The sequence below is a fragment of the Crinia signifera genome, chromosome 2 (assembly GCF_055691185.1).
Source record: "Crinia signifera chromosome 2, ASM5569118v1, whole genome shotgun sequence".
NCBI classification, from domain to species: domain Eukaryota; kingdom Metazoa; phylum Chordata; class Amphibia; order Anura; family Myobatrachidae; genus Crinia; species Crinia signifera.
In genome coordinates this window covers 388,674,668-388,702,036 of record NC_139218.1, presented here as the reverse complement: position 1 = coordinate 388,702,036, position 27,369 = coordinate 388,674,668, and the positions used below count along the sequence as shown (strand labels likewise).

At 47.4% G+C, this 27,369-nt stretch overlaps 1 protein-coding gene across 12 annotated transcripts in view; it reads right to left on the bottom strand.

Moving 5' to 3' along the window:
* Positions 1-27,369, bottom strand: part of DLG2 (discs large MAGUK scaffold protein 2) — an 895,737-nt gene that overhangs the window by 388,493 nt on the left and 479,875 nt on the right. The window contains exon 1 of one of the 12 annotated variants that reach the window (XM_083170310.1): positions 7,503-7,905. The exons of 10 other annotated variants lie outside the window; for them this stretch is intronic. In XM_083170310.1, the coding sequence (XP_083026436.1) occupies positions 7,503-7,580 (78 nt within the window). In that variant the 5' untranslated portion in view covers positions 7,581-7,905. Of the gene's footprint in view, positions 1-7,502; positions 7,906-27,369 lie in introns of those variants that run through there. One more of the 12 variants, XM_083170316.1, reaches the window with a different exon arrangement.

Here is a 27,369-nt window from a genome sequence, read left to right as displayed (position 1 = left end):
TCGCTCCCGCAGGACACGAGCGATGTCCTCGTCTGTACATGTGGCTCAATCTGAGGATATCGTCAACAACAGCTGTACTCCTGAATGTGGCCGCTGACGATACTTATTACAAGATTGCGCAGTGTTTACTCACTATGGGCTTGACTCATCTTTATTAGCAAAACAAAAACACGGAGGGGGAAACCATTTTGCGCTACAGGTGGGGCTGATGTAACATGCAGGGAGAGTTAAGGTGCGAACACACTGGCCAATATATTGGCTGTTCCTTTGAACGACCGATACAGTACATCAATGCACCATCAGCCAGTGTGTACGAGCAACAGATATCTGTGAATGGCGTCGTTCACAGATATATCGCATCGGCTATACACCACAGCCGATGCACGGTATATCCAAATCGGCGCATCGTACTGTGTGTATGGGCGATCCGCCGACCACCCGTACAACCGCACCGGGTGATTTGACAGCTTAGTGGGCGGGTGCATTTGTGATGTCAGCCCTGACAAATCAAGCGGCGTGCTTGGGGAACACACTACACAATCTGTCTGTAGATAAATCTGCTGATCAGTTGAATGTCTATAACATTAATGTGTACTCAGCTTCTGAGTGAGCTGGGGTATGTTAGAACGGAAATCTAAATTGCAATGTAAAAATAAAGCTAACACCTGAGGGCTACATGCAAAAACAGCCAGTATTTACCCTGCACAGAAACGATATACAGGTGGAGCAGCTCCCGTCTGAGCTGCTCCTGATGATAGAATCGCCATCCGCCAGCCTGCACCAACCATTGGAAGGGGGCGCGCCGATGCACCCCCCCCTCCAGCTGTCCCTTAACCCTGCCCATCTCCCTGAAGCGGAAGGTGCTCCCCGCCTCCTTGTTGACGGGGACTCGCGTGCGTGTAAGATGCTTGCACGTCCCCATCAGCTGGAGCGCCTGTCCGCTGGCGATCACCAGCTAAGGGTGATTCCCAGCGCCGGCTGAGAGGTTCTCCATCTGTAAACGTGTTTGCGCCTCTTGCATAGCAACATGGCTTGTTCCAGACACACAATGACCTGCTTTTTTGCTTTTCGAACTGTCCCTTTATTATTTGTCCAGGAGTTCCAGGGAAATCGGGAGCGACATTGTATCATTTGCATGTTGGGGAAAGAGTGTACTCGCCATTTTCCCGCCAGGGCAGCGAGCTATTAGGAAGTCATCATAGGAATGCATTATTGGTGCAAACATGATCTCCAGTCTAAGCTATGCAGGGGGCCCGGGCCATTAGGATTCTGGATAAATCCATACCTCCCAGCTGTTCTGATTACAGCGGGACAGTCCCACTTTTTGGAGACTGACCCACTGTCCCTCCTACAGGTGGCAATGTCCTGCAAGCGGTGGGGGGTTGCTTAGTTGCTAGGAGAGTGCTGGGCAGGTCCCCGAAACTGGTGAAAACGGGGAGTTGCAGCACTAGGCCCTGCCCCCTTTACTCAAGGCCCCACCCAATCTCCCCTTAGCCGCATCCCTCTTCTGTATTATATAAATTGGGAGGTATGTAAATGAATAAGGTTGACTATCATTGTATTTCAACCATATGAAATAACTATTTATGAGCAGACAGCTTGAAGTACTGTACACATGTTAATATTCACATGCTCTTAGCACTTGCTCCGCAAAAATAACTTGGTTTATACAGTAGCTACTTAATTGCAATAGTGTTGACATATTTTCTGTATTAGTAAGTAAGTGTGAAGTGATAACCGGCTGCTTGCACTACTGTACATCGGATCGGACTCTATATAACGTCATAGTTACCTCCCCTCCTGCATTCTGCAGGAGACTCCCTGACATAGCAGTAATCTCCCTCTCTCCCTCATTAGTCTACCAATCTCCCTCATGTCACCTAGCCCACATTACACTGTTGCATTATAGTTACCTCCCCTCCTGCATTCTGCAGGAGACTCCCTGACATAGCAGCAATCTCCCTCTCTCCCTCATTAGTCTACCAATCTCCCTCATGTCACCTAGCCCACATTACACTGTTACATCATAGTTACCTCCCCTCCTGCATGCTGCAGGAGACTCCCTGACATAGCAGCAATCTCCCTCTCTCCCTCATTAGTCTAGCAATCTCCCTCATGTCACCATGCCCACATTACACTGTCACATCATAGTTACCTCCCATCCTGCATTCTGCAGGAGACTCCCTGACATAGCAGCAATCTCCCTCTCTCCCTCATTACTCTACCAATCTACCTCATGTCACCTAGCACACATTACACTGTTACATCATAGTTACCTCCCCTCCTGCATTCTGGAGGAGACTTCCTGAAATAACAGCAATCTCCCTCTCTCCCTCCTTAGTCTAGCAATCTCCCTCATGTCACCTAGCTCACATTACACTGTTACATCATAGTTACCTCCCCTCCTGCATTCTACAGGATACTCCCTGACATACCAGCAATCTCCCTCTCTCCCTCATTACTCTACCAATCTCCCTCATGTCATCTAGCCCACATTACACTGTTACAGATGTTCAAATTGTGAATTACAGGGTTTGGAGCAGTTAATCTGGAAAATTGCACCAAAAGCCCTTTAATGCATTTAGGTGATACTACAATAATGTAAATAAAGAGGGGTGAAAACACTTTTACACATTATTTTCAAAAAAATATTGTTAATAAATGGACCCCTTAATCTCTGTTAAAGGCTAAGTACATATACTCTGAATTACTATTTTTTATATGTAAAAAATAATCTTGTCTGAAATGACGTTTCTCCGAAAGCGTAGCAAAAATGACATATGGCAAAAATTACAGTGGAGTAATAAATGCGGGCACATAGCAAAAGTTTGTAAGGTCCTCTATTCACCATCCAGTGCTGAAAATGTATATAGCACAATACATATCTCCCAACTTTGAGGAGGGACTCTCACACGCACCGGAACATTTTGGGGGCGTGCCCTAGCAGGAAGGGGGTGTGGCCTATACTCATGTAACTGTTACAGGGAAGGTGGCCCCTCTCAGCTCTGGGCCGCATAGCAGCTGCTCCCCTGTGGTAGCTACACCCCTGTATATAACATATAACTGTGACAGGGGAGGTGGCCCCTCTCAGCTCTGGGCCCCACAGCAGCTGCTCCCCTGTGGTAGCTACGCCCATGTTTATTGAATAGTAAAAGACCAAAAAAAAAGTCCAATTGTATAGCAATTCCATCTAACACATTTTAAGAGCATTTTCAGGGTGATCCAGTTTATAGAGAATTCCCCACAGGGATCCGTACCTAAGTCATTGTTAGCAGTAGTCAGGTGTGTTATGTTATCTCCTGCGACCTGCGCTGCGGTCCACGGCATATTTCCCAGTAATTGGCTTCTTCCTCTGTATGTCACACAATATCTGACATAACTGGACTATGGAGGATGAGTGTGATGGCGACATGCACCCTTCCGTCTCCCAACCCTTCTGCACCGATTCCGAGCAGAGGGACCAGAGCACTAATGACCTGCAGTCTATAGGGGCAATGTTATATACTTAAGGCGACCTTCAACACTAGCATAACTCTATATTACCCCTAGAAATATATCACATGACACATCTTATTACTAACAATAATGACCCGGACAACAACTGCATAAAGTTAAAAGGTCAACTGTTATGGCCGTTTTTGTTATATTTATCAACTGCTATGACCCTCAAGCAGTCTAACCCTAACCTCCCCTCCCACAGCCTAACCCTAACCTCCCCTCCCACAGCCTAACCTTAACCTCGCCTCCAGCAGCCTGACCCTAACCTCCCCTCCCGCAGCCTAACAATAACCTCCCCTCCTGCACCCTAACCTCCATTTCTGCAGCCTAACCCTAACCTCCCCTCCCACAGCCTAACCCTAACCTCCCCTCCCACAGCCTAACCCTAACCTCCCCTCCCACAGCCTAACCCTAACCTCCACTTCTGCAGCCTAACCCTAACCTCCCCTCCCAAAGCCTAACCCTAACCTACCCTCCCGCAGCCTAACCCTAACCTCCCCTCCCACAGCCTAACTCTAACCTCCCCTCCCACAGCCTAACCCAAACCTCCACTCCCGCAGCCTAACCCTAACCTCCACTCCCGCAGCCTAACCCTAACCTCCACTCCTGCAGCCTAACCCTAACCTCCCCTTCCACAGCCTAACCCTAACCTCCCCTCCCGCTGCCTAACCCTAACCTCCCCTCCCGCACCCTAACCCTAACCTCCCCTCCCGCAGCCTAACCCTAACCTCTCCTCCCGCAGCCTAACCCTAACCTCCACTGCCGCAGCCTAACCCTAACCTCCCCTCCCGCAGCCTAACCCTAACCTCCCCTCCCTGCAGCCTAACCCTCCCATCCTACACCTACAGCCTAACCGTAACCTCCCCTCCTACAGCCTAACCCTAACCTCCCCTGCAGCCTAACCCTAACCTCCCCTGCAGCCTAACCCTAACCTCCCCTGCAGCCTAACCCTAACCTCCCCTCCTGCAGCCTAACCCTAACCTTCCCCTCCCTGCAGCCTAACCTCCCCTCCTGCAGCCTAACCCTAACCTCCCCTCCTACAGCCTAACCATAACCCTCCTCTCCCGCAGCCTATCCCTAACCCTCCTCTCCTACAGCCTAACCCTAACCTCCCCTCCTACAGCCTAACCATAACCCTCCTCTCCTACAGCCTAACCCTAACCTCCCCTCCCGCAGCCTAACCCTAACCTCCCGTCCCACAGCCTAACCCTAACCTCCCCTCCTACAGCCTAACCCTAACCTCCCCTCCTGCAGCCTAACCCTAACCTCCCCTCCCGCAGCCTAACCCTAACCTCCCCTCCCATAGCGCAACCCTAACCTCCCCTCCCGCAGCCTAACCCTAACCTTCCCTCCCATAGCGCAACCCTAACCTTCCCTCCCATAGCGCAACCCTAACCTCCCCTCCCGCAGCCTAACCCTAACCTCCCCTCCTGCCCTCTTGGCTCTCACCTTTGCACCACTGCTCTCCCCCTAACAGTCATTAACATGCAAGGCAATTTATCGAAGCTTTAAGAAAAATAAAGTGTAGAGAGATGAAGTACTAAGCAATCAGCTTCTAACCGTCATGTTACAGTCATTGGTTGGTTCTTTATATTATCTCTACTAGCTTTGATAAATCTTTTCCGTGTATCCTTTCTTCTTGCACAGCCAGGGCACAGGGTCAGGTAGAATTATCTCTGTCTATGAGATACAGTATGGGGTTTATGTATCAAGCAGTGAAAAGAGTGGAGAAGGGGACGGATGGAGATGTTGCCCATAGCAACCAATCATCTCTGAGGAAGCACTTGTCAAGTACATTCCATAAAATTATAGGTAGAAGATGATTGGGAGCATCCTCTTCATTCGTCCACTTCTACAACTACACTCTTTTCACTGCTTGATAAAACACCTCCATATCTGATGAGAGATGGAGACCGTCGGTGGCGGCGGGGGAGGTGGCGGATGGCGGCGGGGAGCTCCGTTGCCACGGGGCATGCGAGCGTCTCATGCGCGCGCGCCCCCTAGCGGGGGCTGGCAATGGATTCGCCAGCCCCCAGCTGAATAAGCGGCGCTACATCTGTATGTCAATTATCTTTTCATATCACATTCTTTGTTTATACTATTATAGATCTATTTATACTATTATAGTTCTCCCTGTAAGGTGCTCAGGGCATTGTTAATAATTAATAGCGGTAAAACACTGAACAATATAATTAACAATGCTGTTAAGTGATGTCACCCATCCCCCACCGAGCATGCAATCGTCGAAGATGTAGTCTTTGATTTGATTTGATTTCAGATTTGATCAAACGACACGGGGGATCTTTTATGACCCATAGGAGCGTGCATTAGTAACAATATAGTGGGTATGCACTAGACCAGTGATTTTCAACCTTTTTCCAAGGTACACCATCAGACCACCACAGGAAAAAACAAAAACATTGGCCCCCATATGAAAAAACAATCACACTGGTCCCCACAGGTAACAAAAAATAAAAATCCATTGGCCCGTGAAATTAAGAGACCAGTGAATTACAGTTTAACTGGTGGTGGCTGTAAACTACTCTGGACATCTCTAGGTCTGGTGACACACTTGAGAACAGCTCAAGGCACTCTACTGCACATGGGACAATGTGAAAAACGCTGCATATTGCATGATAAAATCATTAACTTTATCGTGAATATTGTTTGCAATAATTGCATATTGTGTACCCAGCTGTACTCATTCAAGGCTCTCACACGGCTGTACAGCACTGTGTAAGGGTGTGCAACAACTCCCCTGCAATGTTTGATAACTTCTTGATTTAATTTGGAAATTAAGATATTTAACTCCTCGATGTCCCTAAATGCTCACAAAGGAGTACATTTACTAAGATGCAAGTTCTATTGAAGATGGAATGTTTCCGGTAGCAACCAAACAGATTCTACTTCTTATTTATTTACCACCTTCTAGAAGATTATAGAATTCCAAAGAAACATGGCATCTTCAATAGAACGCCTTATCTTAGTAAATTTACCCCAGAGAGTCATGCCAGATTTCTAGTACAAACCTGAAGGAATATTGTAAAGTTCGCAGATGTGAATGTTGCGTAACAGCTAATACATAGTTACCAGCATTCTGATATAGTTTCCAGGGAAACTTTGCGGCAGAGACTATCTCTAAGCACTGTGGCTCTCTGCAATGAGCTCATGATTTCTCTATTGAATTATCACATACTTTTAGATTTGAAATGCTTCAATAAATGTGAAATTATAATGCCCAGAAAAGAGTTATATAAATTAAAAGACTGGTATCTAAGAGACAGCAAAATTGGATTATTTGCACCTAGTCAACATAAAAAAGGTAGGGTATTTTTTTTTTTTTACAAATGTCTATAAACTGTAAGCTGTTTAATTGGCGTTGCCGGCAGGAAGACAAATAACAATGTTAATCCGTGATCACAAAAGTAAGATCATCTACTGGATATACACAGAAGTCACTGGCAGCAGGAAGCAAGTTGCAGTGCACAGTTACTGTGGATGAATATTGCAGTGCAACTTCCACAATTAATATCTGTTGCTCTAATCAATAATACATTAAGCACAAATGAATGCACCTAGAAAACGTGCAGCTTAGAGATGGGTTGTCATTCACAAAAACAGACCAGGAACGACTATTATTTAATTATTTACAGTCTCAGCATATTCCGTTGAGCTTTAAAATAGGAGACAGTGATACAAAAAAACTGGGTATTTACAGACAGTCAAAAGTATGAGGGCCCTGCTCACAAGCTTACAATCTATAGGACTAGGAACATCTCAGACTTTGTACTTATTCTTTACAGGAGTCAGAGGTTCATACTGAAATCAGTTTAGCAGAAAATTGAAATACGTCCAAACATACAACCCAAAAAAAAAAAAGAATATAAGCAATGGTAAAACATTTCTACTGACACAATACAGAGAGTACCCCATAGGGAGAGCAATACAAAACAAGCATTACAGTCTCATTTAGAAATACATCTGCAATCTACAGTAGTTTGTACCTTTTGTAGTTTAGCTTTCCTGGCGTTGTGGACAAAGCGGCGCCCCAGCTTCTTGGCGTACCAGATAGACGCAAACATTTCTTGTTATAAGAGAGGCAATTTAGTCTCGGTGTGGTAAATGCAAAGTTCCCAGCTAGACAGCTCTGTGGCTAGCAGCTGAGAGATGCTGCCGGTGGCTTTCCCCGTCACTGGTATGGCAGAGTGAGTGGGGTGCTGACGTTTTCAGTCTGCAGGTATATTTACATACAGCCAGCAGGGTTGTTTCCACGATGAAGCATCATTTACATCCAGCTCACATCTAGTCTGCTAAGTGCTTGTCTGCAGTTCTTTGGGGAAGAGGTTTACTAACTGTGAGGCTGCAGTAGGCTGGTACTGGTACGTCGCTCCAGCATCACCCCCAGAATCTCTTATACGTGTCACAGTGATGACAAGACCAATGCGTTTGTATCAGAGATAAGGGGACTCTCGCAGAAGACACTGGCCTCGCGTTTCCTAATCCTCTGCCATAAACTGCAGTGCAAGCGACATTAAACATAATTGTTCATTGGCGTTATAGGCGTTAATCCATTCTGCAATGGTGCAACTATTTAATGTACTGTGTGTGTATATAGCATCCTCCAGTGCCCAAATTGTATTTATTTAAAAAAGCTTTTAACGAGCAGGTGTCATCGTTATTTGTGAGACTTTTTTCGAGTTTCTCATTTAAAACTAAGATTTTTTATTTCTTCTCTTCCACGGAGATAGTATTACACAAAACGAGCTTATTGTAAGGACCGTTTGTGGTAAATTTACTAAGATTGGAGTTCTATATCAAATGGGATGTTGCAATGGGCAACCAATCAGAACCTACTTCTTATTTATTTAGCAACTTCTAGAAGATAATAGATTGTATCTGATTGGTTGCCCATAGGTAGTGTATATAGCGCGATTAGCTGCAGTAAATTGCCATAGGGGACAGGGCTGTCTTAACAGCAGTGTGGGCCCCTGGGCAAAGCAATGCACTGGGGCCCTTACCCATTCTCCCCTCCTAGGGGTGGGGGTGCTTTAATCAGCAGCTTTGATGTCCCACGGGTGGCAGGGGGTGCTCTATCTTCCATTCAACATGTAGGACCTGGAGCAGTAACTTCTGCTAGTTACTCCTTTACTGCACAGGTGGTGGGAGGGAGAACACTAACGTGTGGAAGGGGGCACTGAGCTGAATGAAGGGTCCCTTGTAAATGACTTCCAGGGAGGTAAGGGGTGTTTATACGCAGAGGAGGGTTGGATAATGGAGTGGGCTTAATATTCGTCATTTTCCGGTGGAAGGGCAGCTTGTTTGACTGCAGATATCGCCATTATCTGGAAATAGATTTCTAGGGCCCGATCCCCACAATCTAGATCCGATTCCGATCAATTGGATGTAGATTGTGTGCTGATTGGGCCCTTTTCTGACCTGGTGTGGACCGATACCGATCCGATGCGCGGTCCCGCGGGTCGGTCGGTCGTTATTGAGATCCTACCTGCTGCAGGTAGGATCTCAATGACGACCATACAGCCGGGTGCGGGTCGCCATCGGATCGGACCCGCTCACGGTGCACATCGTGAGCGGGTCGTGCCCCCCCGCGTCACCGTGAGCGGGTCGGACGAGACACTGACGACCCGCTCACGATGTGCATCGTGAGCGGGTCGTCCTGGTGTGTACCCCGCATAGCCTTCAATAGTATAAAGACCTAGAGTCCCAACTTTCAGGAGGTGCTGGGAACTTGGGGATCAGAGATCAGGAGCCAGAGCAATCCATTGACAAACATATAAAACTGTACACCAGACGTTTGGAGCTGGAGCAGGGATCGGCTGCTGGAAGGCTGATATCTCTGGAGTTGGGCATGATAGAGACAAGCCGCTAGTGTCGATAGAACAGGGTTGCCAACCCTCCCGGAATGGCCGGGAGGGTCCCGGAAATCGGGTCCCCCTCCCGGCCCCCCGGAAAGGGGGGCAACCCTCCCGCATTAACCCCAATCCCCTGCGATCCGACCCTCTGCGGGGGGGTCCGTGAGTAAAATGACGCGATCGCGTCATTTTAACCCCGCCGTGCAATGCCTGAAATACCGGCATTGCACGGCGGGGGGCGTGGCTAAAATGACGCGTTCACTGTAGGCACGCCCCCCAAAGGAAAGCCCATCTGTGGCTCCGCCCCCAATCTGCCTCTTTTTAGCTCCCGGCGATAGCCCCGCACCTCTGTACAACAGAGCTGGCTGCCCTCTCCCGGAAGGCAGCCAGCAAAAGTAGGCAAGTATGCGACAGAAAGGGGAGAGCCCCAGCTTTTGGAATATACTATCAGAAAAACTGTAAGTCAGAGAGAATCTGAGAACTATGACTGGGAATTGCAATTAACACAATCAGATGTGGACTGCTGCTTTGAAGTTGGATATCTCCAGTTCCCCAGGGCCAATTTTCTAAATTCTGGGGAAAAGGGGATCATCAGCATAGGGCCCTTATACACCTGGGGCCCCTGGGCAAGTGCCCATTAAGCCCATACGAAAAGACGGCCCTGATAGGGGACGGAGAAATATGTCAGCATAACCCTCTGTGTGCCTCACACTAATCCTCCGTCCCCGCAGCCTAACTCTACCTCTCCTGCCCCACATCCTAGCCCTCCCTCCCCTCCTTTCCTAACTGGAACTACCCACCCATGAACGCAGCCTAACCTGAAGTCCCCGCACTCTGTATCCAGCACCCTGCACCCTCCCGGAGGGAGGCATTGGAGAGAGATAAAGTGTTTGGTGATAACATGCAAGCCAGTCAGTTCTTAACCGTCATTTTTCAAACACAGCCTGTAACATGACAGATAAGAGCTGATTTGCTTCTACTTTAGCACTCTCCAATGTATCTCTGTCCATACTTTAAATTAATATCCCCCACTACTTTAATACAACAGAACACAAACATTATACTAAGGACCCTGTACTGCAGGTATGCCTAAACTGTGGCCCTCCAGCTGTTGTGAAACTACACATCCCAGCATGCCGTGCCATCGTTTTAGCATTCCCTAATATCAAAAGTGTGGCAAAGCATGCTGGGAATAGTAGTTTCACAACCAGCTGGAGGGCCATCGTTTGGACATCCCTGGTGTAATGTATACATACACTGTACCATACATTTGTGTAAGCACTGTATACACAGAGATTTTGTTGTCATTACATCCAACCATTAAAATATAAATCACCTTATCCTTAAATCACGGGTTGGGGCCTTATCTTATTACAGAGGAATAATGACATTGTACCTGGAGGCCTCTCTGGCGTTGCAAGAAAACACAATCCCCATCTGTAATCTGTGAGAAATCACTGGCAGCTCTGAGTGAGATGCGATGTACGATTATTAATTCATGCTTAGAACCGGCTAATAATTAATATTCATGTCTTACTGCTTGCATTAAATTAATTAGGACTCGTCACTTTACAGCTGAAATTCTATAGGAAATTAACATACCACTGTGCATACCACTAAGGAATATGGGGGCAGATGTATTATGCCTGGAGAAGAGAGAAACCACCAGCCATCCAGCTGATAACTGTTATTATTCAAACCCAGTATGTAACTTGGCATTTAGGAGCTGATTGGCTGGTGCAATTTAATCTCTTCTCCAGGTTTAATACATCGGTCATATACCGTATGCAGACTCGCCGAGTCTCTAGGAACTGCCGGGAGGCTCCCAAAAATTGGGTAGTCCTCCTTGCCTCCTGGAAGAGTGGGCAGGTGTCCTGGATTCTGCCTCAGTTGTCTGCACCCTGGAGGCAGGCAGAAAGTAGGTACAGTAACTCTACATATAAATGGCCATCTTGTCTAAATACACCTACAGCACCCACGGACTCTACAGGGTTTATGTACCAAGATGGAAGTTATGTACTAAGATGAAAGTTCTGTTGAAGATGAGATGTTGCTATAGGCAACCAATCAGATTCTATCTATTATCTTCTAGAATGTTCTAAATAATTAAGAAGTAGCGAGTGAATGCACATGAATGCTAGGCACGCCCCCATGACAATGCAGGAATGCTGGACACGCCCCCAGAGTGATGACAACACAGTAATGCTGGGCGCGCCCCCAGAGTGATGACAATGTGGGAATACTGGACAAGTGCCCCGCTGTGCCACCCCAGTGATGCCCGCCCTATTTTTAACTCTTTCCTTAATACACTCTCTAATAACATATTTATAGCCCTGCAGATTTCTGTCTCTACTGTGTATGGTTCTTCTAAAACAGTGGCAGCCAACTCCAGTCCTCGAGGGCTACCAACAGTTCCCATTTTCCAGGTGACCTAGCTGCAGCACAGCTGCACTCATTACTCACTGACACATTATAAAAGATCTAATTACTTCACTGGTGATTTTGTGAAGAGATCTGGAAAACATGAACTGTTGGTAGCTCTGGAGGACTGGAGCTGGCTACCCTGGACTAACACATCAATCCCGTGAATTAGAGTGGTGCAAAAGCTTGATGGTGGGAACAGACGCCAGCTATACTGTATATCCAAGTGTATATCTGAGGGTTAGATACGCTCTACCGGAAAGTATCTAGCACATGGTCCATGATGGGATATCTCAGATACAGTGTATGCACGTTTAGCAGAAAGCCAACATAAATGGGTTAATCCCTTAAACGTAGCGGAATGAAGCCAGTCAGTGGGACATGTAGATGCTGGCAGTGAGCGAGCTGGTGAATGAGCTCCATGGTAACAAATGATTGCTGCATTTTCTACATTTCATTAGAAATCCTCCGAAAATAGAAAGAGAACCATCTAACAATGTCATACAGGGAGAGAGCTCACCAAGAAACAACCATGGAAGGACTCGCTGCGGTCCTGTGATATACTGACTGATGCCGAACTACCACCAGACAGTGGGGCTGATACAGACTGTGGGGCTCATTCAGACCGTGGGGCTCATTCAGACCGTGGGGCTCATTCAGACAGTGGGGCTCATTCAGACAGTGGGGCTCATTCAGACTGTGGGGCTCATCCAGACCCTGGGGCTCATTCAGACCGTGGGGCTCATTCAGACAGTGGGGCTGATACAGACTGTGGGGCTCATTCAGACCGTGGGGCTCATTCAGACCGTGGGGCTCATTCAGACCGTGGGGCTCATTCAGACTGTGGGGCTCATTCAGACAGTGGGGCTCATTTAGACTGTGGGGATCATTCAGACTGCAGACTGTGGGGCTCATTCAGACCGTGGGGCTCATTCAGACAGTGGGGCTCATTCAGACTGTGGGGCTCATTCAGACTGTGGGGCTCATTCAGACCGTGGGGCTGATTCAGACTGACTTTTATTTTGGCTGGAGATGGCTGAATTCGAGGCTGGCGCCAATGTCATGTGACATCAGCCGCCCGCCCTGAGGGATACGCTCATTGTTTTCATGGGTGCTAACACCATTTTTGTGGGCACGCCCATGAAACGCTGGCCGTACCCCTGCGCCCACCACCTGCTCACTCCCCCCCCCCCCGGAATGAACGACCCGGCGAATGTAAATCTTGCCGGAGCCGCGCGCTGCTGGGGTCTGCGCAACATTAAGTGATATCAGCTGCCCGCCCCTGCACCCGTGTCACAGCCTCATTAGCATGGGAACGCCTCCAGCCTTCCCATATGCTAATGAGCCCCGCCCCCGCTGTTTAGGGTGTACAGTATGTGCATGCGCAGTAAAACAATACCTGAATAAGGTCTAAGGTTCACATGCACTAGTGGACACTGGCACAAAAGCCGACACAAGATAATTGTCGACATGATCTTTTCCACAATTTTTTTTAAAAGTTATTGGACCTTTCCCTACTTTACCATCCGCGTGGTGTAAATTGGGAACGGTAAGGTTTACAAGCCACGCGGGTACATGCTACAGTCACACAAAAAAACGTGAAAAGCCCATGTCGACTTTTTCACGTGTCATCCTTTTCCATGTCGATCTATTGTATGTTGACAGGTTTCTGTCGGCCTAGTGCATGTCGACCTTTGGGCTGTGTCAACCTAGTGCATCCCAATCGTTTGTTGTCGACCTAACCTATTCACTGTCTACCTAGACAGAGTAGACCTTTCAGTCGACACCCGATCTTCTCACCGGTCACCGGGAAAATGGCGCGGGTGCCATGTTTGTAGAGATCGGCACAGCGCCACAATCTCCGTCCTCACTGAAAAAGGCCGGATAAACCAAGTTTTGAAAAGTGGTAAAGTGGATAGTGATAAACAACCAGCCCCTAACTGTCATTTTTCTAATGCATTCTAGAATCTGACAAGAGCTGATTGGCTGGTGCATTATCACTTTCCACTGACTGAGACATGACAGTTTTCTCCAGTTTTATCTAGTGATGAGCCGGGTCATCTGCAGGCACAATGGGCAGCTGCCCAAGGCCCCACAATTCTAGGGGTCTTTGAGCAGGGGCGGGTTTCCCGGAGCAGCCCAGCATCATTCTCTACCTGCCTCCCAGCCTGCAGCCAGACAGCATGCTGATTGGTGGATAACTGGAGCTATCCACCAATAAGAGTATCTGCTAATGAAATGTGAATGGATCTCTAGTCAACATCCACTAGCAATTCCATATAGGGATGGCCATCGACCATCGATGATTCACAATCATCGATGGTTCATGGCCGATGTCGAATATTTTTGCCATCGTTGGGGGAGAACCAGATGATTTCCCTCCATCGATGGAACAGCAAAACGATGTTTTTTTTTTTATTCAAAGTGCCGGGACACAGAGCATAGCTCCACCCCCCGACACCCGCAAAGCCCCACCCCCGTGTTTTGATTGGCCCAAAGGCCAATCAATCAAACACAATGGATGACCATCGATATGTAAAACTATCGAGGGTCATCCATTGCATAGTTAAGCACTATCGATGGCCAGTTGCAGAATTGCCATCGATGGCAATGGCAACGATGGCCATCCCTTATTCCATCCGCAATTCCCAACCAGTGAAATCTTTTTACAGTCTCCGCAAATGTGAGTAACTGACTCCCAGAAAACAAACTGGGGCTCTGCCAAGATGGCGGTGAGTGAGAGGGGGAGAGGACACTGGAGCATTATTTATTAATTGCAGCTTTTTTGTGCATGTCAAACTTTTTGTTACATCGCTTAACACTGAGTTTCCTAAATGCCATGCCACAATCCCATCCGGTTTTATGGCTATGCCTGCTTGTGCACAGGTGATATAACCAAACTGACTGAGGTACTGTACTTACCAAGCCACCTCTGCTTAACCACAGATATTCTTAAAACCTGAACTGTTAGGGTGCCTTGAGTTTGGGAAGCCCTGATATGGAGAGCGATGATGTGGAAATGTCTTTGCAGCTTTCCCCGCAGCAGGGACCCTCCTAAAATGCCCCCTCTGCTCCTCATTGTCTTTTTTCATTTATTTTGTTCTGCAAAATTAAGTCTGATTTTCCTTCTCGCACGGCTCTGCAAATGGGGTTATTCAGACTTGATCGCTGCTCTGCAAATCCACGCAGCTGTTACCAAGGAAGGATCGCGTTCTAACATATGGGGTTATTCAGACCTGATCGCTGCTCTGCAAAACCAAGGAAGGATCACGCTCTAACATATGGGGTTATTCAGACCTGATCGCTGCTCTGCAAAACCACTCAGCTGTTACCAAGGAAGGATCGCGTTCTAACATATGGGGTTATTCAGACCTGATCGCTGCTCTGCAAAACCAAGGAAGGATCACGCTCTAACATATGGGGTTATTCAGACCTGATCGCTGCTCTGCAAAACCACTTAGCTGTTACCAAGGATGGATCGCGTTCTAACATATGGAGTTATTCAGACCTGATCGCTGCTCTGCAAAACCAAGGAAGGATCACGCTCTAACATATGGGGTTATTCAGACCTGATCGCTGCTCTGCAAAACCACTTAGCTGTTACCAAGGAAAGATCACATTGTAACATTACACGGGCACGCCTGCGTTTTGCCTGCAATGCCCAGAAAACACGTTACCATCCGAACACTGGCTTTCTGTCAATCAACTCGCTCACGTCTGTACACATGCGCAGTCTATCGATAATCATGCAGCCTGTGAATTCACAGCTGTGCGATCAGCCAAGCTCTATTCCTACATTATAAATTCTATGAAATGTAAATTTACAAATACATTTTTTTTTTAAAATATATACAAAAGAAAAACTGGAACAAAAATGTATTATTATTTATTTATTACCAGTTATTAATATAGCGCACACATATTCCGCAGCGCTGTACAGAGAATATTTGAACAGTCACATCAGTCCATGCCCCAGTGGAGCTTACAATCTATGGGGGTGATTCAGGTTGGTTTTTAAAAGCAAACTCCTTATTTAATAGAGAAAAGCAAAATCTCTCTCTAATGGGCAAAACCAGGTGGGGCAGATGTAACATGCGCAGAGAGAGTTAGATTTGGGTGGGGTGTGTTCAAACTGAAATCTAAATTACAATGTGAAAATAATGCAGCCAGTATTTACCCTGCACAGAAACAAAATAACTCACCCAAATCTAACTCTCTCTGCACATGTTACATCTGCCCCCCCTGCAGTGCACATGGTTTTCTCTATTAAATAAGGAGTTTGCTTTTAATAACCAACCTGAATCACCCCCATAGATTGTAAGCTCCACTGGGGCAGGGACTGATGTGACTGTTCAAATATTCTCTGTACAGCGCTGCGGAATATGTGTGCGCTATATAAGAAACTGTTAGTAAATAAATAAATAAAGCAGGGGTGACCATCGGTAGGTGAGACTATCGATGGTTCCCTTGCAGATGGTTGCACACCATCGTGGTTCCCTTTGAATTGTACCACCGATGATGACCATCGATGGGTAACCCACCGATGGCCCTTCCTAATTACACTAAAATAACAAACACATATACAGAGGGGACGTACATTCTGATGTATCTGTTATCCTTTGCTTTTGTCTGTACGGGGGATTTGCTTAGTAGCCGGCAAATGCTAACGAGCGCGCTTATTCCATATTAGCAGTGACCCCTCCCTTCATGTCCTGACCCTCTCCGCATTCCTGAGACTAGTAATGTCATTCCTCTTCCTATCCAAACTAATTAATGCTGCTTTCACACCGCAAAACCTGCTCAGACCCGGTACTTAAAACGGTTTCTGAAACGGGTCAGAGCAAGTTTAACCCTTCACACCGTATGTAAATACCTGGTCTAAAGCAGGTTTGCGGTGTGAAAGCAACAGTGAAAAGCGGTAAAGCCCCCCCCCCCCCCCCCCCCCGGTGCTCGGAGAGACGGCGCTGAGACACAGGCAGCAGCAGCAGCAGCAGTGCAGGGTGTGCTGATGATGAGAGGGACGGAGAGCAGCCAGCGGTGCAGCTGGTGGAGAGGGGGCAGGGGGGCGCATGGTGAGGTGATGGGGGGCATCACCTCACCATGCGCCCCCTGCCTGCTCTCCATCAGCTGCACCGCTGGCTGCTCTCCATCCCTCTCATCATCAGCACACCCTGCGCTGCTGCTGCCTGTGTCGGACTGTCTCTCAGCGCCATCTCTCCCACCCCCACAGAGGGCGAGGAGGCAGCAGGACATCCACATCGTGCTCCCGCTGCCCGTACTCCGCTGCTGCCCCGCTCTGGAACCGGTGAGACAGGGCAGACAGCCGCCCACACCCCAGCCAGAGCCGCCCGTCCCCGCTCACCTCCTCGGCGCAGTCCACTGCGCCGCCAGCAGTAGCAGCAGCCCCCGCTCTCACCCCAGGCAGGGCAGGACAAAGTGCCCCGGACACTTGCAGGGACCCCAGCGCGACCATTCCCTTCCCTGCGCTGGGGGGAGGGGGAGGGAGAATACCATTTCAGACCCATTCTAGACACCAAATAAACGGGTCTGAAACGGGTAGGACCCTCAATATTTACCGTTTGGAAACGGTAAAATCACTCAGCACCTTTCAGACCGCACACATTACCGTTTAGAAACTGTAAAAAAAACGGCAATATAACGGTTAATATGTGCGGTCTGAAAGGGGCATAAGAGAATCATTGCACCAGGTCCCAGCTTAAGGCGATTCCTCGTTGCAGCAGCATGTGCGCTATTATCCCCAGGAACGCCAGAGATAGTGCGAGGAATCTTCTGTAAAGGAGCAGAAGTAACAGAGTCTTCCTTAAATGTCATTGGCGGCCTGCGTCCGCCGTTGTACACTTCGGGCCATTAAAACTATACGATGTAAAAGATATTTTGTCCTTTTTTTTTTAATTATTCTTTGTAAATGTCATTTTTCAGTGTTTTCCGAGCACAATGGGTATTTTAACATCCATTCGCTATTCCCTACAGTCACTTTATAAGTCATTACTGTAAGAAGCTATGCAAATGGCAGAATAATGGAGACGGGGCGCCGACTGCAAGAAAAGGATAAACCTTGATATTTTATAAAAGGAGAGTGGTACTCGTGTGTAGGATTGTTCACGGTTGTACTTTATGTTGTATAAATCATCCTATTCCTGACACCGCCTCCTCTCTTATGCTAATTACTAACAAGTGGGCGTGTCTTAGTCATCAACAAAAAAAAAAAGATTTTTTTTTTTATATAGAATATATGTACTTTAGACATTTTTCTATTTATACATCCCTTCCCATGCAATCGGTACATGGCATTAAAAACCAAATCAGAGTTTTAGTGGCATATGTACTAAGGTTTGAGTTTGGTGGAGGTGCGGCATTTTGGACCATCTTGGATATTTTTTTAAAGCGCTAGTCATTTACAAGGCCCATCTACAGTTAATTGTTTTAATCAGTTGATTCATAGCCGTTGCTATCGGTTCTGTGGCACCTTAGATGTCGCACCCTCTTTATTGTAGACATACATTTTGCAAGTGTCTTCCCCAGTATTAACCCCTTGAGTGGTGGGTTTTGCTGCCCCAGCAAAATCCACCACAGAGCTATGCCCCACCCCCCTATCCCCCCCCCCCCCGCGATCATACGCCGGAGCTCCCGATCCCAATCACCAGAGCGGAGAGGTGAGGGGAGAGCAGAGCGGCTACTGGGGGGGGTGCCCAGACAGGTGATGCGCCAGTGGTGCACAGCTGCAGGCACCACTGGCGCATACCTTCATCTTAGTGGTATGCCCAGACAATTTCCGGGACAGCCCGCCAGGCATATCACTCATGGTCTATCACAAAAGAAGTGGAAAGCTAGAGTCCAAGTGTAATCCCCAGTATTAGAACTCATGATCTATAGCACTAGAGGTGGACACCTTCCTGATGGAGTGCAAGTATCATCTTTAGGATTAGAACCCATGACCTATAGCAATAGTAGTGGACACCTTACTAATGAAGTGCAAGTGTCATCCTCAGGATTAGAACCCATGACCTATAGCACTAGATGTGGACACCTTACTGATGGAGTGCAAGTATCATCCTTGGGATTAGAACCCATGACCTATAGCAATAGTAGTGGACACCTTACTAAGGAAGTGCAAGTGTCATCCTCAGGATTAGAACCCATGACCTATAGCACTATTAGAACTCATGATCTATAGCACTAGAGGTGGACACCTTCCTGATGGAGTGCAAGTATCATCTTCAGGATTAGAACCCATGACCTATAGCAATAGTAGTGGACACCTTACTGATGGAGGGCAAGTATCATCCTCAGGATTAGAACCAATGACCTATCGTTTTAGAAGCGGACACCTTTACTGATGGAGTGCAATCCCCAGAATTTTAAACAAATGGAGAGAGATAATATTTGTCTGGGTGTGGTCGGTGCACCAGGAAGAAAAACCATGAAAATGTCACTTTTATTAATTCATGACATAACACTGTGAAATATATCATGTACACATAAGTGTTTATGAAGTGGAGCGGACTTCACATCTCACATGGATTAGCGTGAACAAGTAATAACGGCGGCTTTACAGCGCTCAGCCCCAGCTGACTGCGCTCAGTAATTCCAGGAGAGGGATTTTTTCTCTTTAGCTCAACATCTGCCCTTTTCATTCATGCAAATACAATTCCTGTGTGGAAGTCGAGTTGCACACACGCCATTTTAGGATAGTATGGCCGCCATTTTGGTTCGCAGAGTTGCGCAAATAAAGTTTCCATACCCGGGTATGTGTGACAACGTGGACCAGAAGAGTAGCCATACTATCACACATAAATTCATAATAACATACTTACACTAAATAAAATATAGTTAAAGGTTTAGAACGCCACACATAGCTTAGTTAGCATTGCATACATCTATCTGTATAGTGTTTAATACCGTTCCGTTCCGTTTCTTATGCGCAGTATTCCGGTCATTGCGAATATTTCGCAATAGACACGGCCCGATAGTTATGGACATAATTCCATATTCCCAAGACAGTTTCGGTTGAAATTTATAACAAAGGAATCTAGATGTAACCGGTTTCTACAGCTATTTACGACTCCTGACAACGATACCGACAAACAAAGGACTCCTAAAGTTCACTCCCCTGCACCTATTCAAACCAGGTGCCTCATCTAACCCCCAATCACAGTGGACCTGACATACGATCTCTGACCAATGGGAATGGCCTTTGACCTCCCCTTTCTGACCCTATAAGATAGGCGACCCAGAACAGCCACGGGCACTTCGGCACATCTTTCTTTCCCTGACCTTCAACCGGGCTATAGTTCAACCCTGAACGATAGCGAGCTCTGACCGGACTGCGCTTCGCATATTTGATGAGACGGTAACGGTTGCATTCACGGTACTTATACTTATTGTATTGTTGGCTGATTGTATCCTGTATCTGTTTTTCTTCCCTTAGTAGAGTCTAATTATTGTATTCATTGTTAGTCTATTGCATTACCTGTTATACCTGTATCTTCTATTCCTGTAACCCCCTTTTGTCCATTAGGGACTTAAATACAACCTTTTACGGAGTTCTTATCTCCTTATTTCTATACAGTGGTTTGTGTCTGTTATTCGCACTTAGCGATAAAGGTATATTACGGACACAGTCCTTAAAGGTATATTCGCAGATTAGAGACAAAGTACTGCGAAGGGATCTCTAATTAAGGTATTGGTTCTTGGGTGCATAATACACAATAAAAGGTACGCTACGCTGCGCTATGCTTTGTTCGCACGTAGTTAGGTATAAAGGGTACGCAGGTTACGGACATAATACGTAACCTGCGCTTTTCACTTATTGTTTCTTTGGTCATAATTCATCGGCATTAACAATTGAGGGCTCGTCCGTCCGTTTCACATTCCAGAACTCAGTACCAGGCGTGCGGCCCGACCTATACCAGCAAAAGGGTGGAAGTATTATTATCCATTGCTGGATAGGCCGGGTCCGCGGCGGTGCGGGGTTCGGGAAGTGCTAGCGCTGAACCCGGAGTACAATAAGTGAAAGCCACGTGTTTTAAAGCATATCATATCTAAGTGTTTAGTAAACTGTACTTCTGCCTGCCACAAGTAGTTTAACGGGGTATAGTGTCTTGGGTTGCTTGTTTATTACAGTATATGTGCCACGTGCGATAAAGTTCGCACACGTGGAAACAAAGGCCTGTGTTTTATTATAGTACATAGAGGATCCCTTCTGTGCAAAACTATAACTTTTATTGTTAGTTACTGCAGGGTCAGGGACTCCACCACGTGGCGATAAGTTCTGGGCCTTTTACAGTAACGTAAAGCGTCTATTGTGTATTACGCAAGGTGCGCGCGCACGTGCCCATATCGGGAAATTTTCGCATCTTTGTACGTGATTTACGGATTAAGTGCGGGATTTATTTCGCATCTTGATACGTAACTTTCGGACGGAGTTAAGGGATTTATTCCACATTTAGGCGCAATTACTGCGTATAGCGAAACCCGAGTGCAACCTTGCAAATACACTATAGAACACGTGGGTGGCCGATTTCATCGGCGGCCTGTGAACAACGCATGTACACACGTGGCTGTTCATTGGCACTGCACATGCAGCACACATAGGAACTCGAAAGGTGAACAGTGTTAAACCACTAGCCTTATTTAAAACAGTATAGTAATATACTGTGGATAAGGCGGTGATTAATAAAAGAAAATAAGTTTTTTTTTCTTTTTGTTCATTTTCCAAAAACAAGCAACTCAAGCATTATTTTAATAGATTCCTATAGCTTTTTATAAGGGATTTATACCTGCATAAGTATCTAGTGAAAAGCTACCAGCCTGGGAAGATTTTCTGTACAGAAATATTTCAAATATAAGCATAAGACCAAGGTGTAACTAGCGCCCAGTGTGAAACATAACTGAGGCGAACGGGTGTGTGACGGCACGACTCAAGCGCAGTGTAGTCCAGTGTAGGACAGTCCAGGTAGGACAGGGTGCACGTGACGACGTGCACATAGGAACTGCCCCTTCAGTGGAACTGATCCGCTAGGAGGGTACAAGAAGATACATCGGAACCCAGTGATCCGATTAGCTACTTTAGAAAATCCAGTTTTTGGGGGTACAGGAAAACAAGTTTGTTGTACCCTGGAAAAATTAGGCCGCACCTTGCAAGTTGACTAGAAGTTCGCTGCTAGTTGAAAGACTTGGTGATTGAGTATCATACCTCGTATCCTTCGCACCCGCTTGATTGTGGGACTGTTCTAGGAAGCTGTAGAAGTGAGTGTTTGGGGAGCTCTCAGACAAGTAATAACCCACCGATATCTATTAAGCTGTGAACGTTTATTCCTGTAATTATGGGTAATAACGGGTCACGCTGTGATAACGTGCATGTTAGGGAGGAAGCAAGCCGACCAAAAGGATCGGCGGCTTTTATTATGTGCTGTAAGCACGGTGAACGAGCAGTTGTTTACCAAAATAAATGGAGAAAAATGACACAAGGCAGCAAGTTAGAATTTCCCAGTGTTGGTAGTTTCGATCCCGAAATCTTATCGGCAGTAAAAGATGAAATATGTCTACTCTCCAATCGTAAGAAGAGAGTTAAGCACATAGAAATTCTTAAATTGTGGCAGAAGGAAGGGCAGGAACAATGGGGAATCAGATGTCTGGCAGTGCCAGATACAATCAGCCACAATAAAAATGCAACCGTAGCCGCAACAGCTCCCCCACCCCCATATGTGCCGAAGGGGTTAATGACTAATAAGCGAGACCTGAGTAGTAATTTACCTGTTGCTAACTTGTACCCTGTCTTATCCCCTTATAAGGAAACCCGAGAGGAAAACGAGCAGCTGTTGGCACTGGCCGTCTCCCATGCAATTAACATGATTGAGGGAAAAGCTGAACCGGCTAAACCTGCTGCTGGGGCTCCAGCACAGGAAGAGGAGACGGCTGATGCCAACCGCATAGTATTGGACCCAGGTAAGAAAGCACTGCACAGCACAGACACAGACGACTCCCAAGAAGGTCCCAGTAATGCAAATGTGGTACAAACATACCCCGTACGCACACTGGAGGTTCCCTATGGTAAGGCAGACAGAGAGGGTGTGATACCTACCAGAAAGATGACCATGCTAAACCCATGGACACGGTTAGAGCTGCGGTCCATCATTACAGATTTCCCTGATCCTAGGAAAGATCTGGCATTGTGCCGGAAATTTGTAAGGGATCTGGGGAAACTCTGATGAGCCCACCAACAAGGATTGGAGAATCATGTTGAGGGCCTGTCTCCCCACTCACATAGACATCCCGAAATTCATTCAGGATAGTGGATTGAAAGTGGACAAGGAGATAAATGATGAGATCAACCAGGAAAATATATGCCTAATCAACTTACAATTGGGAGTATATTTTCCTGCGGCAGTGGAATATAGCAAGATTTTCGCCATCAAACAAAAGGATGGCGAAACTGCTGCTGATTATTTCACTAAGGCCTTACTGGAGGTATCAAAATACACTGGTGTCTCCGAGCCTAAGGACGACCCCCACCTGAGGGAGATGATTGTCTCTGTGCTGGTGGAAGGGCTTAGGGAAAACCTGAGAGCCAGAGTCCAAACTTCTTTCCCAAATTGGCGTGGAATGACAGTGGATGCCCTACGGGAATCTGCTGTGGACCACGACCGCAACATTAAGAAACACAGGGAACTGCAAACTGACAAACTGATGATGGTTAGCATCCAAGCCCTTACAAATGCCCCAAATAAAGCTGCATACCAACGAAACACCAGGGACACAGTTAGAAAGCCAATTATCTGTTACAACTGCAATAGGGAAGGTCACTACTCAGCTCATTGTAAGTCAGGAAACCCCAGGAGTTACAAAACACATAGGCGAGAATGGGAGCCTCACCAGGGTGAGACAAGGAAATACCCAACCCCTAGACAATGGGAGGAGACAGACAGGTCACGCAACATGCCTCCTCCCCATCTGATGGCTGACACGGTACTAAGGGCAACCCAGGTAAGACAATAGGAAACAGGTCATACCTGTATCCTACAGCCAGTTAGACTAACACAACACCTTAGAGAGGAACCTCAGGTGAAGGTTGATATAGCTGGAGTAAGGCAAACCTTCTTGGTTGATACAGGGGCGGCCAGATATGTTCTAAACACTCGTCTTCACTTGGGTTTCACTGACCAATCAGTAGCAGCAATTGGGGTAACAGGAAAAATACAACATTACCCACTGACGAAACCAGCAGAGGTTACAATCGGGCCTCTGCATACCAAACACTCTTTTCTGTTGGCTGCAGCGGCCCCGACTAACCTTCTGGGTAGAGATTTACTATGCAAAATGGGATGTGTCATCTATTGCACCCCCGATGGGGTATTCCTGGACACTCCTAAAAATCTTACACAAGAAGTGCAAGATATGCTGGACAGTCCTCAGAGGCTAATGTTGTATTCCACTGTTGTAGAGTCAAATCCATCTAGGGTAGCTGAAATTACAGCACAAATACCGGGTTCCCTTTGGACTAAAGATGGACAGGATGCTGGGCTGATGGCAAATGTAGCTCCAGTAGAGATCCGCTTAAAAGAAGGCAGGATAGCCCCAAAAATACCGCAATACCCTTTAAAACCTGAAGTTGAGCTAGGAGTATTCCCAGTGATCCAAGGATTGCTCCAACAGGAAATCCTAGTTAGAACTTCCAGCACGGCCAATAGTCCCATCTTTCCTGTGAAAAAGAGCGGGGGGAGGGGCTACAGACTAGTGCAGGATTTAAGAGGGGTAAACAAAGTAGTTGAGAGCCAATTCCCCGTAGTGCCAAACCCAGCTGTCATCTTAATGCAAATCCCACCTCACTGTACTCATTTCACAGTCATTGATTTGTGTTCAGCGTTCTTCTCTGTCCCTTTACACCCAGATAGCCAGTATCTGTTCGCCTTTACCTACAGAGGAGTACAGTATACCTGGACACGACTCCCCCAGGGATTCATAGACAGCCCCAGCATCTTCTCCCAGGCCTTGCATGATTGTTTGCAATCCTTTCAACCCCTGAGTGGTTCGATACTGATACAATATGTCGATGACTTGTTGTTGTGTTCTGAGTCACTGGAGTCATCAGTGGATGACACTAGACAGCTGCTGATGCATCTCTCAGAGACAGGACATAAAGTATCAAAGGATAAGCTGCAATTATGCCAGACCAGGGTTAAGTATCTGGGCCACTGCCTTACCCAAGGGCTGAGACACCTCACCGACGACCGAATCCAAGCGATTCAGAACATGGTACTGCCACAGACCCAGCACCAGATCCGTACGTTCCTAGGCATGTGTGGATACTGTCACAATTGGATCCCAGGATTCTCTATTCTGGCATTACCACTACAAGAGATGGTTTCCTCAACTAAGCCAGATCGGGTCTCTCATACTGAGGAATCTGAGCTGGCTTTCGAGGAACTAAAGGTGAGCCTAACAAAGGCCCCAGCACTGGGAATGCCAGATTATGGGAAACCCTTTGAACTGTACGGAACTGAATCAGCTGGGTGTGCGGCAGGAGTACTGGTACAAAAACATGGTGATGCCAACCGACCAATAGCGTACTACAGTGGCCAGCTGGACACAGTAGCACGCTCACTCCCAACTTGCTTACGAAGTGTGGCCGCAATAGCACAATTAGTAAGCAAGAGTGAGGACGTGGTGTTGGGACACGATTTAACTGTTCATGCTCCCCATGCTGTCTCTGCCCTCCTAAATTCTGCCCAAACACGTCATGTGTCCTCAGCACGGTTCACCAAGTGGGAACTGGCGCTGATGGCCCCAGTAAATATTACCATCAAAAGATGCAACACACTAAACCCAGCCACATTCCTTCCTCATGTGCCCTCCAAGGCACAAAGGGTGGAGAGTGATGGGAATGTTGCTGAAAATGGTAAAGCAGAGTTTAGTGATGGTGAGGATAAGCATGATTGCATGACCTATCTGAATCAGACCTTTACAGCACGTCCTGACATAAGCGACAGCCCATTAAGTGAGGTAGACATAACCTTATTCACAGATGGTAGCTGTCATAGACAGACGGAGACGGGAGAGCTGTGCACAGGCTACGCGGTAGTAGATGGAGAAGGTATTGTGGAAGCTGAACCCTTGGGACCACCCCACTCGGCACAAGTAGCGGAACTGGTGGCATTGACCAGAGCATGTGAACTGGCCAAAGGAAAATCAGTTAACATATATACCGACTCCAGATATGCTTTCGGAGTAGTACATGATTTTGGAGCCCTATGGCGCCTCCGAAATTTCATGACGGCGGCTGGCACACCAGTGGCGCATGCGACATACATAAGGAGACTTCTGGGAGCTATCCAGCTTCCAGACAGAGTGGCTGTTATCAAGTGCAAAGCTCATACATCAGAGAAGGACCCGGTGTCACTTGGTAACAGCCGCGCTGATGAGGCAGCGAAAAGGGCCGCATGCCCTGTAAATATTTTCACCCATCCTACAAACCTTTGTACACTGAACATGGTATCCACATCCAAACTGATAGACATGCAGAATTTGTGTTCCCCACAGGAAAGAGCAGTATGGAAGTCGAAGGGATGTGGCCAAGAGTCCACCGGACTTTGGAGAGATGGACAGGGGAAACCAGTGGCCCCCAGGGCATACCTTCCTAGTCTAGCCGAGGCGGCCCATGGGCTGACACATCTTGGGAAGGAAGGTACAGTATGTTACTGTCTACATCCTTGCTGGCGGGTCGCCAGAACGTACGCGCTGGCGACCCGCCAGCAGCCTCGCCAGCGAGGAGATTGAGACGCACGTGCGTCTCACGCGCACGCGCGTCTCAGTCTCCGTCGCTAGCGCGACGGAAACCCTGTCCGTCTCCGCCTCAGGGAGACGGACAGGGTTAGGGGGGGTTAGGGGGGGTGCGGGCAGGCGGCGGGGACCCCGGGTTACCGCCGGCAAGCCGGCGGGGACCCGGGGGAATGGATCGAAGCGCCGTCGGAAGGGGACGCGCGCGCCGCTCGTGCGCGCGCGTCCCCTTCTCACCATCGCCATGGCGCTGGTGGGGGATGGCGGCTGGCGACGCCAGCGCCATCCCCTGCAAAGATGGGACCTGACCCATCTGTATGTGCAAGCTGGTAAAGGCCTACTGGTGTGCACCAGGGTTCGCTTCTCAAGCAGGTAGAGTGGCAATGTCATGCCTCACCTGTTTGAGGAAGAACGTTGGAAAAGCCATCCCAACAGAGCCATCCCACATCCCTCCTACAGAAGGCCCTTTCCAGGTAATACAAATCGACTTCATACAGTTACCACCCTGTAGAAATTTGAAATATGTATTAGTTTGTGTTGACATGTTTTCCAGCTGGGTGGAGGCTTTCCCCGCTGCCTCCAACACTGCTACCTTTACAGCAAAGAAAATATGTCAGGAGTTTGTCTGTAGATATGGTATCCCAAAGGTCATTGAGAGTGACAGAGGCACTCATTTCACAGGAGAGGTCTTCCAAATCATGTGTAAACTCCTGGGGATTAATAGTAAACTTCATACTCCATATCGTCCCCAGGCGAGCGCCAAAGTTGAGAGAATGAATGGTAC